General features: G+C 47.1%; 1 protein-coding gene across 2 annotated transcripts; it reads left to right on the plus strand.

Annotated features, from left to right (window-relative positions):
• Positions 1-319: 319 nt before the first annotated feature.
• Positions 320-17,911, plus strand: UBE2G2 (ubiquitin conjugating enzyme E2 G2). 2 transcript variants are annotated; one of them, XM_067002816.1, is made up of 7 exons: positions 331-431; positions 715-1,054; positions 5,276-5,311; positions 5,401-5,446; positions 10,706-10,824; positions 13,878-14,018; positions 15,885-17,911. In XM_067002816.1, the coding sequence occupies exons 4-7, from the start codon at positions 5,406-5,408 to the stop codon at positions 15,995-15,997; spliced, it is 414 nt and encodes a 137-aa protein (XP_066858917.1). In that variant the 5' UTR covers positions 331-431; positions 715-1,054; positions 5,276-5,311; positions 5,401-5,405; the 3' UTR covers positions 15,998-17,911. The 2 variants fall into 2 exon arrangements, with proteins under 2 accessions (XP_047933238.1, XP_066858917.1); XM_048077281.2 differs by lacking the exon at positions 715-1,054 and having other exon boundaries at positions 320-431.
• The last annotated feature ends 854 nt before the right edge of the window (positions 17,912-18,765 follow it).

Raw genomic sequence — 18,765 nt, forward strand, 5'->3', positions numbered from 1 at the left:
GCGCTGTGTGTGCGGAGCTGCCAAGAACCCGGTAGGCGAGGACACACGTACATACGAACGTGCCTGCGTGCTGGGTTTTAAAAACCCAACAAAACCCTAAACTAGGCTTTGAATTCCCACTGCGCTGCCAAAACTTAACCAACTTTAAAGGGGTCCGCGTGAGTTTGAGCTCCGGCGAAGTGGCGCATCTGTTCCAAGCGACTTCTCAGGAGGGCCGTGCTGGGGCCGGGGCACTCCGCAGCCCCACGCCCGTGTCCCCGCCAACCCCTCGCCCCGGGCCGCCATGGCGCTCGCCTCAGCCGGGGCCTCGCCTCAGCCGGGGCCCCGCTCGCTCTGCGCCTGCTCGGCGCGGCTGGGCGGGCCCTGCCCGCACCACAGAGGCGGAGCCATGGCGGGGACGGCGCTGAAGCGGCTGATGGCCGAGTACAAGCGTGAGTGGGGGGGGGGGGGGGGCGGCCGGGGCTGCGGCGGCTCGGGGGGGGGCCCGGGGGGCTCCGGGCGCTCCTCGGCCTCCCCCCGCCGCCCGTGACGGGATCCTGCCGCGGCTCCGGGCGGGCAGGGCCGGGCCGTACCCGGGCCCGCCGGCGGTCCCTGCCCCTCCGTGCCCCGTCCCGTCCCGGGAGCGCCTCCCCGGGGCTCTCCCCATCGGCCCCGCTCAGGAAGCCCCGGCCGAGGGGCCCGTTCTCCTTTTTATTGCCCGCTTACGTTTTCCAGGCGGAACAAAATGCAGCCGAGGAAGCCCCCGTCGCGCGGCTTTGTTACCCAAAAGACAGAGCAGCGGCTGGTAAAAGCGTTTGAACCAGGCCTCGGCGAGGGCTGACGTAGACTCGTTCGTTTAAAAACCGCACGGGCTGTCGCTCGCAGACGGTGGCGGCCGGAGCAATGCGCCGTGGCGGCGAGCGGTCCTCTCAGCGCCCCGCCAGAGGGAGCAGGGAGCCGCCTGCTGCTGCCGCTGCTGCTGCTGCTGCTGGGTGCCCCGGGGATGGGGCCCCCTCGGGGTGCTCCTGCTAGCGTGAGCAGTCCATTTCCTAGCGTGCTTGCGAGCTGTCCGAAGGTGAGTTTCTCGTAAAAGATACACAGCTTCCTTTTTTTTCGTTTACTTAGTTGGTTTTGGTCTTTCAGGTTCTGGCCTTTTGCATAAGGAAAGGAAGTAGAACAGGGGGGAAAAAAGGCTCGTTTGGTAGGTGGAGGTTGGCATCGGGCTGTAAGAGCTGGACTCCAACCCAAAGCTTTGCACGGCCCTTCCTGAGCTGGCCTGGGGCCGCCGTGCGGGTGAGACGCGTGCTTACGTCGTGCCCGAGAAACCCGCAGATTTCTGCTGCGGTCCAGAACTGCCAGCCTGGAAGCCAGCTGCCAAAAGACTCGACTTTGCTTTTGTCTTTTCTGTTACGTAAGTCCCTGCAGTGTTTTTGATCCTTTGTTTCTGAGAGGCTCCGAGATCTAACTCAAATGTCCTGTATGAATGAATTATTAAGGGAAAAGTGATGCTAAATAAACAGCATCTAAATCAGTTTTAATGAATGCTACAGGCAGGCATCACGTGAGTCTTCTCTGCGTAGTTTCCCAATGTAGAACTTATCATGAACGGAGATAACATCTTGTTTGTGATCTTCCTTTCCAAACCCTTTCCCAACAGTAATAAAACACAGTGCTGTGAGAAGTGAATGCCATCCGTGGTGGCTGAGGGGACGGTGCTTCTGCTTCTGGACACCTGCGGTACAGAAGCAAACGAGAAATTTCCGTTTCTGCCCTGCCGGCACAGTGGTGGAGAGAGCAAGGCTTTGAGGATTGGCCCCTTTGCTTCTTTGTGTGTGTGTGTAGGCTTTAAGCTTTGGCCTTTAATTTTCCCCGTGTGCGTTTCTGAATCAGTTCATTTTTACCATGGGTGAAAAATGTTTGATGCAGTGAGAAGTTTCAACCCGTTGAAACCCAAAAGCCTTACTTCCATCTGGGAGATGCTCTGAAACCTCACTGCTTTCCCTTCTATGCAGAGACAGAAGGAAGATGGCTCTGAGCACCGACGAAATTTATTTATTTTTTGTCCTTGTTTAAAACGTTGTTCACGTGTTTAGAGTCTGATGACTTTTTGCTGTCTTGTATTTATTCAAGCGTTTTTATATATCATAAAGCTAATTGAGATAAAGCTTTCAGAAAGCAGGTATAAGAAAGGGCATAATCCCTTTGTTATTAATTCTAAATTTAGAATATTTAATAGTATTACAGCCTGAAAAAAATACAGTCTCAATAGGAGCTTGTGAGACTTAAGAGGTGGGAACCTGCTGCTTCTGCATTTATCGTTTCCTTGCTACGAGATCACGAAGATATCTTATCACCGTCTGGATGCTTTCAATCTAAAATGGGTTACAGGCTTGAGCTGGAGGCGGAGGGCTTGCTTCCAGACGCGACCTTGGCTGGGTGGGTGGGCACCAAGCCAGAGCCCTTCCTGGGGGTCTCGCGCCTGAGCCCCCAGACCAGCACCTGGCCGGGTGCGAGGGAGGTGGCAGGCCCAGGGCTGCCGTGTGTGGTCGGGCGGTGAGTCGAAAGGAGAGAAGGAAAGGGGGCTTCTTGCGAAGCAGGGCTCTGGGTTCAGGCACCTCAGGTGCTGAGGGAACGTGCCTGTACTATTTTCTGAACTTTGCTTGCTCGATCACCCTGGGGACATGCTAAATGGATACAGCTTGCAGAAGGCATGCTGTTGGACTTCTCTTTTAGTAATACAGTAGGTCTTTCTGTTAACCCCACCGACAAGAAGGTGTGTTCTCAGCTCTCCTGTTGTTTGAGCTGTAGTCAGCCTGTAAGGACTCCGCAGCGAGCACCAGAATGAGAAGGGAGGTATCAGCGGTGTGTGCACCCACATCTGCCCCCAGTCCCTAGCAGAAGCACTGCGCTCCGGTTGTGCCAGCTTCTGCCTTTCATTGAGACTCGAGTTAAAAGCAAAGCTTTCAAGTAAGGCTTAGCTCTTCTGCTGCAAGCTGGGACTCCATTGTGTCTGGGTTTGGACTCAAATCCCCTGACTGTGTGCAGCAAAACCGCCACGCGAACCAAACGGGATGCCTTGTGGAGGATGCGAAGCTGGAAACGGCTCTAAATGCTCCCAGCGCTGAAGAGAGACATTGTTCTGCATCGGTTGGTGGGCTGCGCCGCCACGGGCTCCTCCAGCATGCACCCACCACATGTGTGTGAACAGAAAGCTCTCCAGCCACCCAGACTCCCTGTGACACCCCAAAGTGGCTCTGCTGATGTATAAATGGCCAGCGTCTTACCTGCCAGCCTCTGCTTCTCCTCGCGCCTCTGCTGCCCCTTTGTTTTCCACAGACACTTTTCTCGGTCTTCCCCTTTGGCTCTTCAAAGTTTTTTTGTTTGTTTGTTTTTAGGATTCCTCTTCTGGTTTCCCATCTTTATCCTTTTTTCCAGCCGCCCCACCGCTTCAGGGCTAACCAGCAGGTAAAGCACATCACTGAGGGCATTGTCCAGGTGCCTCCTGACTGCTTCCAGGCGCGGGGCACCGACCACCTCTCTAGGAAGCCTGTTCCAGTGTTTGGCCGCTTCCATTTCCAACCCCTCAGGAGGCTTTCTGCAGGGAAAGGTTAAACAAACACTGATTGCAGTCTTTTTGCTGCGTGCTGCAATAATCGGAAAAAATCCCCCCCAGCATTCCTGTAGGATTACCCTTGTTTGGCTTCTGTTTGAGAAGCAGTGGCAGGACTGGAGCAGATCACACTTTGTAGCTCTTGAAAGCAGTGCCCCCAGTTTCCTTCAGAGAGAAGGAGAGGTTTTAACAAATCACCTGGGAGGATGTGACCGTGCACGTGTAAAAGGGCCTCTTCCTTCCTAACCGACCAGCAGCTCTTCCCAGTCAAAGCTCCTGTGCCCGTTCACTGCCAGTACTGCTTTGCCTCCGGTCCTTCTGGATGGAAACCTCCTTTACCTGTCCCCAAGGGGAGGGATGAGAAGGAGAAGTGGAGAATTGAACTTCCAGCACTGCGGAGACTTTGCTCGCTGGTATTTGCCTCCTGCTTCCCATCGCCCTGGTTGTTCTCGGAGGGGGAGCGCCGTAAAGAGCCCCCTGGCTTTGCTGCCAGATGCTGCCTCCAGCAGCACAGGGGCTGAAACAACGAAGCTCCCCAGGTTTTCAAAGGAAATCAGGGGAAATACTCATTATTATTTTTTTTTTCCTTAAAGAGAGTGCCCCACGATAGATACACACAGTTCAGGAGCTCCCAGGCTTGACATCTCTCTCCGTCTGCCTAAAAACATCTGCAGGCAGGGCGCTGGAGACCCGCTCTCAGGGTGGAAAACCTGCTCTGTAATGCCACTGCCCTGGTGCTCAGGGTGTGTGTCGCCCTGACACCGACCTCCAATTTCCTGCTCTTTGAACTTGAATCAGGGAGGTTTGTGCCAAAGGTAATTGTGAGCTGGGTGAACTCAGATTTTGCTATCTTTCCTTGGCAGTAAGTTTTCCTTGACAAAGATCCGTGTGCTGTTCTGTGCAGCATCACCTGCAGCTTTCGTTCATAGCCTAGCAGAAATTAGGTTAGGCCTCTCGGTTATTGGTTCGGGACTTTTTGTCTTCCCTGGCTGTGTATTGGTACTTCTTTTTTTTTGTGTGCCTGAGAAAGCGTAGGGAGTTTTCTGCGGTTATTTTGTGAGTGCTGGTAGCCTGTGGGCCACTGCTTGGGAAGTGATGCTCTCGATGAGCAGTGCGTGCGTTGGGGTTTGTTACCCTGAGTCGGTGCCGGGGGGTTGTAAGAAGACAGCCTGCGTTCTCATCACGTTGGTTGTGTGCCTGAATGGCTTTAAACTGAAAAAAGGTAGATGTTAGGTTAGATATTAGGAAGAAATTCTTCACTCAGAGGGCAGTGAGGCGCTGCCCAGGGCACTTGTGAGCGCCCCATCCCTGGCAGTGCCCAAGGCCAGGCTGGATGGGGCTGGGGGCAGCCTGGGCTGGGGGCAGGGGGCCCTGCCCAGGGCAGGGGGTTGACCTAGAGGGTCTTTAAGGCCCCTTCCAACCCAAAGCTTTCTATGATTCTGTGATCATTTTGTTTAGAAAATCGTCTTGCATGGCAAAGCTAAATTGTCATCTGGGGCCTGCTGGATGTGGAGTCTTGCCCAGTACAGCACGTCCAGACGGTTCCTCCCACGGTCTCCTCCTCGAGGTTTTCCCTGAGGGTTTTTGCTGTGGAGCCTCCGTGCTGAGCCACGGTGACCCAGGCGCTCGCTGAAACGCTCAGGCTTGCTGGTCGTGTTAACCTCCTGGTGTTTGTTCTTTTCACAGAGCTGACCCTGAACCCACCAGAAGGGATAGTAGCAGGTGAGGAGCTGAGCGGAGTCTGTGCACTGCCAAGTTGGAGCCTCACCTTCTGGTAGCTCTGAGCATTGTTCTGTTTTGTTTCTTGGCAGGTCCTATGAATGAGGAGAACTTCTTTGAGTGGGAAGCTCTGATTATGTGAGTTAATAGAAGAATGTTTAAAAAAATAAAAAAGTAATAATCGTACCTGTTTTGCCTAACATCAACCTTGGCCTATTTTTGGCTGGGAACTTTTTGTCAGATCCAAGCTGAGAATTATATTGGGAATTTAAACAGTTGGGCAGAGGCAGGGTTGCGCTCAAGTGATGATTTGTTGTGCAGGTGTCATAATAAGAAACCCTTGGCATGTATAACTTGCAAATGCTACAGGAATCATCGTTTGGGCTCCACTGGATATACAGTGTATACACAAACACTGTAGGAAACCATAAATTGCTTGTAGATCACACAGACCCATTGGGAACATTGCTCAACTGCAAATACGGGACAGGTTTTCTCATGTGAAGTGGAGTGAAACAGGCAGATTATCAGCGATGGGAGACAAAGGTGAGTGTCTAAAATTACTTAGTACTAAAATTTATTCTAGGAGAAGTGAAAGGTAATCGGTCTGATAAAGCAGTTGAAGTAAAAACCAACCAAACAAAAACCCCGCAAACTTAAATAATCTTTTAAAATTCCGTGAATGTCCTGAATCAGCTGCTGTTGTGCGCAGCGGCTTTGTGTATAAGCTCTGCCTCTGGTGAGTAGCTCTGGTTGCTGTGGATTGTGCAAGCAGTGCAAAAGCCTGTCGAGCTGTAGTGTGTCACCTATCCCGCAAAAGCTGGCCGCATGGGTGATCCTACTCACTTGCAAATGTGAGACTCCAAATTATTTCAGGCCTTGGTAAGCGGAGATTTGAATGAAGGCTGCTTGTTGGCAGATTCACATGAGGAGTTGGTGAATGCCTCTGCTCATCGCAGCAATGATACATCCTGGGACAAACAGGTCGTGATTCCTGCTGGCTCGGTCCCCTGAAGATACACACCTTTTAGGGAAATAGGTAGCTTATGGCAGCCCACACCTCTCACGTTAGGCAGCTGCCAAAGCTTTCTCTTCTTTCTGTAAGTCAGGTAGTTAGCACCTCTCTAAAACATGTATTTCCTAGTACCTACTTTCAGTTCAGAAAGTTGTGCGTAGCTTGGAGTTCAGAAATCCCTGAGAATTTAATGCGCTTCTTGGAATGTGGAAGGAAATTCTTGTCCATCAATACTTTCTAGCAGCAGAGATTTTGTGGTTGATGAGAGCTTTCCTGGGGGACACACAGAAGTACTTTTGTATTTGATTCATTACCTAGAAAATATTTTTTTCTGATGTTTCCCATAACAAATTCTTAAACAACAGAGGAGCTGCCTGCAAACTTGAAAGCCCTTTAAAGTGCTGAGTGTTGAGCTTCAGGTCTTTGTCAGCGTAAAATGAGAGGCGGAGGAGCTTTTGGTTTCTGTATTGTGTGTGTGTCATAATAGAATTATATTTTAAGATCTGCTAAATTCTGAAGCTGTGGTACAATAGAAACATGTTTACTCTAAACATGTTGGGTTACTTTCATCTCTTTACAAAACTCTATTAGTAAAAATATTTGAGTACATCTGGAAAGCAAGCTAAACGACTTGTTTACATTTTTGTGATAATCTTCTTGAATGTTTTGTAATCTCAAATGTGCTGCGTTAGACTGTGGGATTGAAAGAAGTGCAGATGAGGTAATTAAAGTAAGGTTGACTTTAAATTTGAGACAGATGGAATACAAAAGGTAGGTAAGTAGCATAATAATGAAAAAGAGAATTTTTTTTTCTTCTCTCCACCCAGTTTCAATAAAGTTAGAGTACATCATTGCAAATAAATACAGAAAAAAAAAGAGAGACTTAAGGGGGGAAAAAGACATCACCCATCTATCAATCCAGAGGTGGGCTGGGTAATGTTACAGAGATTAATGGATTGATGATGTAAGAGCTTGGCTCAGAGATAAAATAAAAATTTAATGCCTTTTAAAAATAATCATAATAATAATTTGTATTTCCGGTGTTCTCGCCTGCAGCAGCAGGGCTGAATAAATGTTAAACATAAATGTTAAGGCTGTACTGACACGACCGAATGACAGAATAGTTTTTAAGCTTACATATTAGATCTGGAATTGCAAACACAATGTGATAATTTTTCCAAATAGTGAAGGTTCAGAACCTGGTGTGAAACGCACCTTCATGATAAGACATCAAACAGGAGCTGGATTAGAATATTTATGAAAACCAAGTCTTTGCAGCAGGATGACTTATTCATGATGATAAATAGCCCCGGCATGTCGAGAGGGTTTATCATAATGCTGCTCAATACCTTAGCACTGCGTGAGGTCCGACAGGCTGCGTTGTGTTGTGCAAGCTCATGAATTTCATGTTTCAAGGGGAAGTTTGGTCCTCTTTGGTTGGCATAGGAAAGCTTGCCGTGGTATTAAAGTTTATCCCCAAAGACACAAAAATATGTAGTTGTAAAGAACTTTGTTAGCCTAAAGATTGCTTGAAAAAGAAATTATATAGATTGAAGCAAACTTATAAAAAGCCTCTCTAGAAAGGTAATTAGATCTATAATTAGGCTTATGCCTTTTGTTTTGTTTAGTGTGGAATTCCCCTTTTCAGCATCTGACGACTGAGGGCTTTGGTCTTTTTCCAGCTTCTTTTTACAAATAAGAAGCCCTTTACAAATGTACTTGAAACCATGGCTATAGAATTAATTGTCCTTGTCAATTCGCTTTTTCCCTTCTGTTTTGGCAGACGCTACTGCTGTGTTTTTCCCCTTGCTCAAGTAACATCGAACTCTCAGAGTTTCTCATTTTCATGTTATGCTGGCAGAGCTGTTAATAATATGATTTTTTCGGCGTTGAGTTCAGCATCTTTAGCACCAATGCTGCAGGAATAATGCGACTTTTTGTTAGTTTCTTGAATTTGCTTAGATCTCTTTGCTGTAGTTGCCTGGAAGCAGACCGACTGTGAGAGCACCAAAAGTGTGACCAGGACAGAAAAGGCTGCTGCGATCGCTGTGCGCAGTGACCGAGTCAGGACTGAACCCACGTGGGTACCGATGGCCCTCGGAGTTTCCTCCAGCCTTACTGTTGCTGTCAGTTCCCAGTACATTTTTGTAGCTTGTGCGATGGAGGTGAAGTGCTGTGGTGGCTGGGAAGATGCTGGACGCCGTGCTGGAGGAGAAGTGGTGCCCCAACCCTTCCGTGAAGTCTGCAGAGTAGCATTGCGTGGGGGGAATGATGCAGACCGCCTGCCTCGCAGAACTTACAGGATTTTCTGTTTAACCAGGTTTAGGATGAGGAATTTCTTAGAAATTTATGTCCCGAGCCGTGCAGAATGAGTGCCTTAAGCAGTGCCTCAAGCAGTTTTTTTCTGAGAAAGCAGAAAAGCTGCTTAAGGCACTGCTTGTTTAATGGGCTGGACTATTGGCTCTCTGCTGCGAGGGAAGGATGCCACCAGGGCTTTTCTTGGGGGAACCCTGATCGGGTACCCGGTAGTCTGGGCTCCAGCTGGCGTAGCAGCTCAGAGGAAATCATACCATAAGTCACGGAGGCTTTGCAAGTGTGATGTGCTTTGAAATCTTCACAGAGCAGGTGGCAGCGCTACAGAAGGTGCTGTGCTTTGTGCCTTGTTGGCCGTGGTGATGTCCTTTGTGAGTTGAAAGTGGCGCTGTCCTGGGTGTTCTATAGTTGCAAATGCTGCCTTGGATTAACTCAAATAATTTCTTTGAAGTTGATCCTGGCAGCGCTGAATGGCTAAAACAAAAGCAGTTTGCTCACTTATTACAGGGCCTGCAACGGAGCCTGTTGGGTTAACATATTTGACAGAAGAGCCCTCGAGGCTGTATGTTTGCTCTCAAAACAGAACATAAGACACCCACCAGCTTTCAATGCGTGTATGTACATACCCTCAGAAGTTCAACAATGAGCCTTCAAAATGCAGCTGGAATTAAAAACGCTCATGAAAAAATGCATTCGGTTTACCCTCAGATGTGAATATTGGATCCTGGCTAAATTTATGGAAAAGACGAGAGAGGGAACGTCAGTGGTTGAGATGGGTTAGCTTTCGTTCTGCGTCGGTACGTGTCTCTAATCTTGCCTGCTGCTGTAAATGTGCAGGTTTAAAACATTTTAGTCTTGTGTTTATTGACCAGCCAAGTCTTTTGAATCCCAAGGTTTAACTGAGTTAAACCCAAGCTGAGTTAAATCCCAAAGTTTAACTTCTTAGGGCTTTAGGTTTTGTTAGTCTCAGTTCTTTTTTTTTTTTTTTTCTCTTCTCTGCAGGTTACCAGTGCAGCCTTAGCTGTAAGGAGTCTTTGACCATTTGGCTTTGATTTTTTTTTTTTTTCCTTCTAGCATGGAGAATGTGTTTGCGGGTTGGGAGGTGGAGGCATGAATACATTCGTAAGCTTTATTTCCCAGACAATATAATCCTTGTTTGAAAAGATTTCTGTGCAATGCATGTGTTTCCCTGGCTAAGGTTTTAAGTGATGAAGCTCGTTTCGTGATCTTCCCAGTCAGGGGAGATCATGTTTGCTTTATAACTTCCAGATGGTTCACAGAGTTTGAATAAATCATGTCAAATAAACTCTTTCGCTTACCTTCCAAAGATGCTTTGTGCAGAGAGGGCAAAATAGTTGTTTTTGTATTCTCACTTGATTGCCCTTTGAATTTGTACTTTTATTTCCTTATTGTGTTCATAGTGCAATGTTTCATGCAGGAGCCTTGATGAAGTTCTTCTCAGTGTATGTTTGAGAGAGTGAAAACTAAATACCATAGGTCTGTAAAAAAAACATGGTTGTCCTGCACCTAGCATTTACGGTCCCTGGGCTGTGTGTTTATTGTTACAAACCATTGCTGTATTTTTTGCATCAGATGGCGTGAAGTGTTTATGTGTGGTTACGCTCGATACTGGCAGTTTGAATCCTCCTGGGTTTTCTGAATTATTTTTGAGCTGCAGCGTTTGACATCTCTCTCTGTGCAGCACAGCAGTATCTTCAAAGGCACAGGAGTCCCACACCTGCCTCTGCTTTCTCTTGACGTGCAGACACTCAAATCCTGGAACATGCCTTGGAGCCAGATACTCCAATTATAGCCAGACACACCCTGCTAATTAAGCCATGTTGTGACCTTCCTAGTAATTTAGTGTGCAAGCTTTGATTTATTTTTTTTTCCCCTTCCCTCCCAAACCCTGTATTTGGATTTAAGTTTGAGGTGTGAGGTGAGAGTGTTTTAACTCTCAGTGTTCTGGAGCGGATGATATAATCCAAAGCTAAGGCGTCTCACTAGACAAGAATTTGGGTGAAAGAAATATATAAAACTTGGGTGAATAGCTTTTTATCTGTTTCTAGGGGTCCTGAAGACACCTGTTTCGAGTACGGGGTTTTCCCTGCTATTCTGAGCTTCCCACTCGACTATCCGTTGAGTCCTCCGAAGATGAGGTTCACGTGCGAGATGTTCCATCCAAACAGTGAGTCTGATGCAGCAGGACATAAGGGGCACGGGTTGCTTTTGCACCTTAAAGAAACAGCTTTGGCAGCGGGAGGGCTGGTGTTGTTACCAGCAGTGGCACTCCCAGCTGTGCCGTAGGAGTGTTCAGCTGTACAGCAACGCTGCGCTTTCTTAGGGTCACTCTCTCTTTACGATATTAATCCTTAGATACCTGTTGGTAATAAACAGTCCAGTAAAGTTTCCAACAATTTCACTGCCTTGAAGGTCATCCCGGGCATCCTCATAACTGAGTAAAATAAATAAATAGCCTGAAGATGAATGCTTTGCACACGATGTGAGATTTAGTAAAATAATACTGACTCTTTCCAGTATTGCACTATGGCTTGTATTTAAGTAGTTCTGTGTTATTTTAACAAGTGAAAACTTGTTCATACTGACCAAACTTTGGAAGCAGCTTTAGTTGGCAGCATGGCTTTTTTCACCTGAAGTCGAGGATTTTGTAACACTTCTGACGTGATTGTTCTGACATCTGCAGTGCTCTGTCCAAGCAGCTGGCACATTTGCAAGCTTTTAATATTAAAGATTTTTGCTGTCCCTTTTGCTGCAATGCTAGCACTGACAATATCTCAGCTGTGTTTCTCTTAAGACTTCAGAAGAAGGAATCGAAGTAACAATGCCTACAACTAACAGCTTTTTTGCCTTGGACAGGTAAAAAGCGTAAAGCTCTTTTTCACAGCACAGACCATTCTTTTCTGGAGTCAGCTTTGGTGTTTGTTGTAAAATTGTTACTTAGTACGTCTGTTAAATCAACATGGCTTGTGTAAAGATTGTTTGTCATCACCTAGATGTGATGGGCTATTAGGTCTGTGCCACCTGAGAGCAATAAAAGACAAGCGCTGCCCTCCTGCCTGGTGTTTCCTTCTCAGCTGACATTCCTGCACTTGTATAACGCCAGTCTTGATCTCAGCTGGGCATCCATTTATTTCATCCTATTCCAAGGAATTTTGCAATTTCTTGAAGTTCCTCTGCTCTCCTCCTCTCAAAACACTACTGACACAGATTTAGTCCACAATCAAACCCATCTTTTTGTTCTCCGGTGGAAGACCTCTATCTACACATCCCAGCGTAGACCTGTGCAAGAGTGTTTGAGGCAGTTTGGCGTCACCTCTGTAGCTCTGACGTCTGCAGCAGCTGCTGGCACGTGGAAGCAGCACGGCCACGTCAGCACATTGCTCCAGCGGGGCTAATTCACCCAAACTGCCTGGTGGGGCTGCGCTGTGTCCGTGCAATGCTCTGGGTCCAAGTCCAGCTCTGGGCTTGGCTTGAGGATCTCTGCTTGGAGCTGCTTTGCGTGCCCAGCCTGCAGCACGGCCAGGAGGGAGTGGGGTGCAGAGAAGCCCAAGCAGCCTGACCCGTACCTGTTACAGAGCGGCCCTGCCACACGTGAGCGCTGCCTCTGGGGGTTGGTGGGAACAGACTGGATGTACAGTCCTCAGCTCTTTAAAGCTCCGTGACTGGGTCATGTGAATTGAAATTTGAGGTCTCCAGAGGTAGTCCTTTGAATCTTCCCAGGTGGGTTTGTGATGGGCTGGTTATACCCAGTAAGGCTGTAGAAATTGGTAGCCGGGCTTCTGTTCTGTTTGTGTTAAATGATTGCTCCTCGTCCTTTGGGAAATTGGAAGAAAAGTGTTCAAAAAATCTACGTTCCATTATCTTTGCAGTTTTGAGTTACATACGGAGGGAACAAGAGACATCACAGAGCTACTGTTGCTTAAAATAATGTTCATGGATGCTTTGGCAAAGGTGACTTCAAAGCAGCAATTAATTGAAAATCTTGCTTTAACATTTAGTAACAAAGCGGAGATGTGTACGTCTTCCTGGAATCAACCTTTTCTGCCTTGTTTATGCTGCTGACATCCAACTGTTTTAAAAGAGGTGCCGCATAAAAACGTGAAAATAACTAACTTACTAACTTTTCCTGATGAGTTCCTAACTTGCAGGGAGAAGTGCTGATTCAGCATGTGCTGTTTTCGTCTCTTCCAGCTATGGTTAGACCAGCTCCAGCCCTCAGCCCGGGGCTGCAGGAGGGGGTGTAAATACAATAAGCCTTCCAAAGTGCTTACATGTCCCAGGCTTGTACAGACATTAGCTGGTTGAGTGGAAGGAACTGGAAACAAGCACAACTGCTTCCAGTGGTCACTCACTTGTTTTGTTTTCCTGGCAATGGCGTGGGTTTGGTCACCGGAGGAACAGAAGCACCGAAAGTACCAGGGTGAAGCTGTAATTCATTGGGATGCCGTAGGATTCTACCAAGTTTCTAAAGTAGCATTTCAAACTCCCATTTTCTCTGTATTACCTGTTCAACTTTGCTTTGGCCTAATGATCAAGTCAGTGGAGTCCAGTGTCTGAGAGGAGGAGTTGTATGAGGTGGATGCATTGCTTAGGTTAAAATTGGGAGGGGAAGATGCCTGCATCCTGAGCTGATAGGTTACTTTTCCTCTATGCGCTTTCATGCAGCTGAGCTTTAAGCAAAAAGCGCAAAAAAGCAGCACAAACCCATGTGGTTGCACCTGAGTAATGCTCAAATGGGAGTAATTATTTCCTTTGTACCTTACCGCTTTTGTCTCCCTGCTGCAGCAGAGCACGTTTGCTTAACTTTTTTTTACAGTCATGGTCCAGTGGAGGACTCCAACACACATTCAGTGCTGTAAGGCTGTTACCCTTTGCTTTAAGACTGGTTACTGACCTGGAGCTGTGTGCGCCTCAATACTTGGCTTGTTCCACCAGGCTGCAGCTCTTATTTTTTTCAAGGGAGCCTCTCGTTGGTTATTAAGTGATCTGAGCGCTCCCAGAGAGCTTCTCTTGGTGAAGACGACCCAAGTTTGTAACCTTGTTTAACAAAGTTTTTGCTAGATCTTTGTCTTCCAGCTTTTGTGTCATCTTGCCTTTGTAAAAGGAAGTTTTAGTATCGGTTATGTGAAGGCAAAGTCCAAATATTCATCTGTGCTAAAGATCTGGAGAGGCTAAGTGTTTCCTCCAAGTAACAATCAACCCTCTGTACTTCTTGTGCAGTTTACCCGGACGGGAGAGTTTGCATCTCCATTCTTCATGCTCCTGGGGATGATCCCATGGGATATGAGAGCAGCGCTGAGCGATGGAGTCCTGTGCAGAGTGTGGAAAAGATCCTCTTGTCAGTCGTTAGCATGCTGGCAGGTAAGGACTGCTGTTTTATTAGCAGTAGCTCAGCTGACTTCTTGCTGCGTAGCTAGAGCTTCTCCTTCCTTTTTAATGTTAACCTGATAAAAGACATTTAAACTGCTCAGCAGGAACCAGAGTTCTTAAAGCCCTCATATTTATTTATTCTCTTAAAAGAAAAAAATAAGACCGAGTTAGTAAGCGTTTCCAGCTTTGTAGCGACTGCACAGCATTCCTTCTGGGTCAGCAGCAGCCAAGCACAAGGTGATTGATGGTCAGGCGGTGGGTCCTGAGGCTCAAGCTGCTCCTGTGCAAAGCCTTTAGGGATTTGGTTTTAGCAGCTGAAGGGTTACCAGCCAGATCAAATCAGTCTGGTAAATAGGAGTCCATGGCCTCTGTGATTCACCAGACAGCTCCCTCTATTTCTGTTTGTTAGCTTGCCAGCATGGGAAATGTACCCCGTTCTGCCACCCCAGATATAAAGGAAGGCTTCTTGAGATATAAAGGAAGGCTTCTTGAGAAGAGGGGTGTGGTAAAAGTGGTTTTTTGCAGCCTCTTAAGTGGCTTCCCCTCGGTCCCGCAAGGGCTGTGGATCAGATCTCTCATGTACATCTCCCCCAAAAGATGGATCTTTTTCCACACAGAGCCACTGAACTGCCTGAAAAGGAAAAAAGCATGTCCCTGAGAGTCAGTTTTGAATGATGATGCTGTTTTAGAAGCAGCAAAGCTGAACAAAGAGCAAGCACGAAAGGCTCTTACGTGCAACTAGATCCACTTCAGGATAGTAACCTGCTGCTGGGAAGCTGCCCAGTGGGGACCAGTACCTCGCTGGGCTCCCTGGGGCCTCCAGGAGCATGGCTTGTGGTCCAGCCTTACCCGGACTGCTTTGCTGGAGAATCATTTGGCCTCTTGATCTCTGATGGCGCATCCTGTTTTTCCCCGTGTCTTTTGGAGGAGTTAGCCAAAAACATCAACTGTCAGCTTCTTCCAGGCTGCTGGCAAGTTCGCAGCTGTGGCTCTGCCGACAGCGCAAGCTTACCGAGCCCCAGCTTACCGAGCTGGGGGACTTGTGCATCTTCTGTCCTGACTACTGGAGTTCCAGGGTGGACCATCAGCATTGTGTTGAGAAAAACAGGAGCCCAAGGTGTCTGCCATGAACTGGGTTGTGCTGGATTTGGACTAGTGTATGAAGCAAAATGGGCAGAGTATGTTCTGCGTGACTTGTGTAATCCTGTGACCATTGTCCTGCTCTGTGCTGACCATGAACTTGACAGAGCCCGTGCCTCAGCTTACCTCTGCACAAAAGAAGTGTTTGAGTCACAGGGTCTTAATGTACTTTGTAAAGCACTCTGAAATCCTTGGATGAAAGATGTTGCAGAAATGAAAGCATTTTATGGTGGTGTTTTTTTTTTTTAAATAGAACAAACCATCCAAAAAAAGTGACAGAGCCTGTTTGGGTGGCCTGCTCAGCGAGGGCTTTGTGTCTGTGAAGCCGCAGAACCAGAAAAAATATTTTGCAGGGAGCACTGTGCAGTTTTAAGAGCTATTCACAACGCTACTGGTGACACGTTAGTCCTTGTGCATGCTGGGGCTCAGGGGCTGAGACCATAAGCAAAATAAAACCGTCTTTTTTCTCTGCCACCTGTTTCTCGCCTAAAGAAACAAGTTCTTACCTTGCCGTGACACTCTCTTGTGATCATTTAAATGAGAACTGGTTGGGAATCCCACAGCTGCATTTCCTTTAATGCTGTTTCAGCAAGCCCAAGCAGGGGAAGCGTGCCAGAGCCACAGCAAAGTGGCAGTGCAGAAGCAATGTTGAAGAAGCAAGAGGGTCTTGCTCAGTTGCCTGCCTGCCCACCTACCTTTCCCTCTCTCTCGTTTCAGAGCCAAACGATGAAAGTGGAGCCAATGTAGATGCCTCCAAGATGTGGCGGGAAGACAGAGAACAATTTAACAAAATTGCCAAGCAGATTGTGCAGAAGTCACTCGGACTTTAAGCTCACAAAAAGACTGCAATGTTTTGTATTTCTCTCCACATGAAAAAGAGCAGTGCTCAGTGCTGGTACCAAAAAGGAAATCTTTGCAAAATTATTGGCCTACTACTTCTTATCCTTCATTATTTATTTCCCATCTCTTTTCTGCTTCCGCTGCTCCAGAGAAGCCTAGAGGCTTAGAGTTTACTCACTAGAGTGGGAGTTAGTTTACTCGCTAAATTGTGGGGGAAAGGGATTTATTGCTAGGGAGAAATATTGGGGCAGTGCTGTTTCAAAGGCTATTTGTTGCTACCTCACTTCATGGTATGGAAAGCTTGGAGGACTTGCAATCCGCAGCCCACTTCTGCCAATCCGCTGTCTGAGAACGGCGCTGTTTTAGGTCACCTGCCAGGAGAATTAGTTTTACATTCATACAGGCAGTATTGCACCTGGAGCAGCAGTAGGCAGAAAATAATGTCAGCTTTATGATATTTGCTAAGCTAAAGGCAGCATTTCAAATTGATTTGAAGAGTGTGGTTCGCCAGAGAGGCTGTAAAACAAGGTTGTAGTCAGAGTGGTTTAACGTAGAAAGTGGCTTTGCACCGTGTGACTTTTCAAAGAAGATCTCGGTGGCCGCTCCCAGCGACTGGCTAGTGGTCTAGAATAGGCTGGTTTACGTTACACTGTGAATTTGTATCAAGCCTTTGAGTCAGTGTTTTCTTAGAAGAAATCCCAAAACTACTTAATTGCTTCTTAAAGATATTCAGTGTAAACTTTACATTCAATTAGAGGCACAAGATATAAAGACTGGATTCTTACACACTTTGGCCAGGTTCGCCGTGGGCTAGGTGGGTGATCTGCAGCCTGACAATTCAGTGGGAACGTGCCTGCTCCACTGGGAATGTGAAATATCTGCTCAGAAAGCTAGGCACCACTTGCCTTTGCCATTACAGCCCAGGTCACCCACTTTTCAGATGAATGAGCCTTCGCTAACCAACGTGATGAATTTTGTACAATTAACTGTAACACTTGATGCTGACTGCTCTTATGTATTTAAATAGGAGTCAGAGAAAACCTCAGTTGTGTTTTCTAGAGGATGGTAAGATGCTTGTTTAAAACTGCAGAGTATTGTAGCCAAAGTCTGGTGTGCAGGTTGTGGGAAATAGATGCTGCGGTGGGCTGGGAAACTGATTAGGGGCTGCTGGTGACCTTTGCGCTTCGCAACCGGATCTCTTAAGTCCAAATCTCCTTCAATTTATTGCAAGCAATAACACGCCCATCGATAACACGTGGAATCAGATTTTGTTGGCTGCTTTAAATGGGCTAAATTCAAGAAGGGCTTTTTTTTCCAGGAGAAGCGTGTGCTGTGGACAGAGTTACGCTGTGCAGAAAGCTTCACGGGGGCGATTGCATGCATGTGTGTGGGTAGAACTTGTATTTATGTCTCGCTGTCCATGCCGCCTATTCATGTGCTGCAGATCACAGTATGCCATCTTTCTGCACCTTTGAAGAGTTTGTATTGCTGTAACTTGCTGAGCTTACCTCCCTTTAGAAGTATTTCTTCTCCCTTTGGTGTAAGGGTGCGAGGAGGACCCACCATCGTCTGGGAACAGAGAGGACGGGATAATATTGTACCTAACTAGTATTTCAGGGCATACAGGAAAATGTAGCATTCGTATGCAAAGAGAGAGTGGTTCTTTGAATTGTGATAGTTGAAGTGTAGCTCCTGGGAGTGCCTCAAACGCTTTTGGAAGCAATGCTGGAGAGCTCTGTGCGCCGCGTAGCAAACGATGTGTTCAGCAGACGTGGCCAGACTGGGCTCTTTTTAAGTGCGGAGTATTTTACTTACGTGTGTTCACTCGTTATCTTTATTTTACAGTGGGACTTAGTCTGTATACTGAAAATAAAGTGATTGTATTTCTTCCTTTTATAAATGTATGCCGGTGTATTTCAGTAAGTGTTTTTTTATGGGCAAACAACGGTCAAAAGAGTCCAGTTCTGATGTGGGCCAACGGAGGGGAAGGGTTTATTGTCACGCAAGTAAACCACCAGGGTTGCTTAGAGATGTGTAAGGCTTGACACAGTGGCTTGGGCTTTCCAGGCCTTGTCTCTAATGATGGCAATCACTTGATATTTCAAAGAAAACTATAAAAATCTGGTAGCCAGCTGATGTGGTTGCTTCTCGCAGAGGTCCTGTTACGATCTGTGTCTGGCCTTAGATGTCTGTGAGTCTTGTTATGGCAACAGGTGAATCATGACTTTGTGTACCGCTCAAAACGTGCTGAGGTTAGCTCTCAGATTTGAGAAGGACACTGAGATGGAAATCTCAGTTGGAATTGGACAATGTCCCCAGAAATGGAGAGCTCTCCTGTGCCTGGCTTGCCCCACGAAGGTTTCCGTGCAGGGACAGCTTCTTACAGCTGGGGAACACCTTGGTGTTCCGGCTTGTGAAGCTGCCATTTCGATGCTGTAACATCCCTGCAAGGCGTAATCCTCTCCCTCCTGGAAGGAGTACTCATGTTAGCAAGGTGTGTAAGACTAGCCAGTAGCAATAGTTTTCTGAGCAATTGCCTTTTTTCCAGCTGAAACAGTTACTGTAAAACATTCCTTGGGGAGTGTCAGAACTCTACAGGTGTTACACGCAAGTAAAGTATTGAAGACTTTTTTTTAAAAAAACAAAACTTACCTGGATTATATTTGCCTTAGGCTTCTATATTAAAAAAAAAAAAAGCAACAAAGCTTTTTTTCCCAACAAAGCTGTAAAAATGCAAGCAACATCCTTTCTAAAGCCT

The sequence above is a fragment of the Anser cygnoides genome, chromosome 9 (assembly GCF_040182565.1).
Source record: "Anser cygnoides isolate HZ-2024a breed goose chromosome 9, Taihu_goose_T2T_genome, whole genome shotgun sequence".
Taxonomy (NCBI): Eukaryota; Metazoa; Chordata; class Aves; order Anseriformes; family Anatidae; genus Anser; species Anser cygnoides.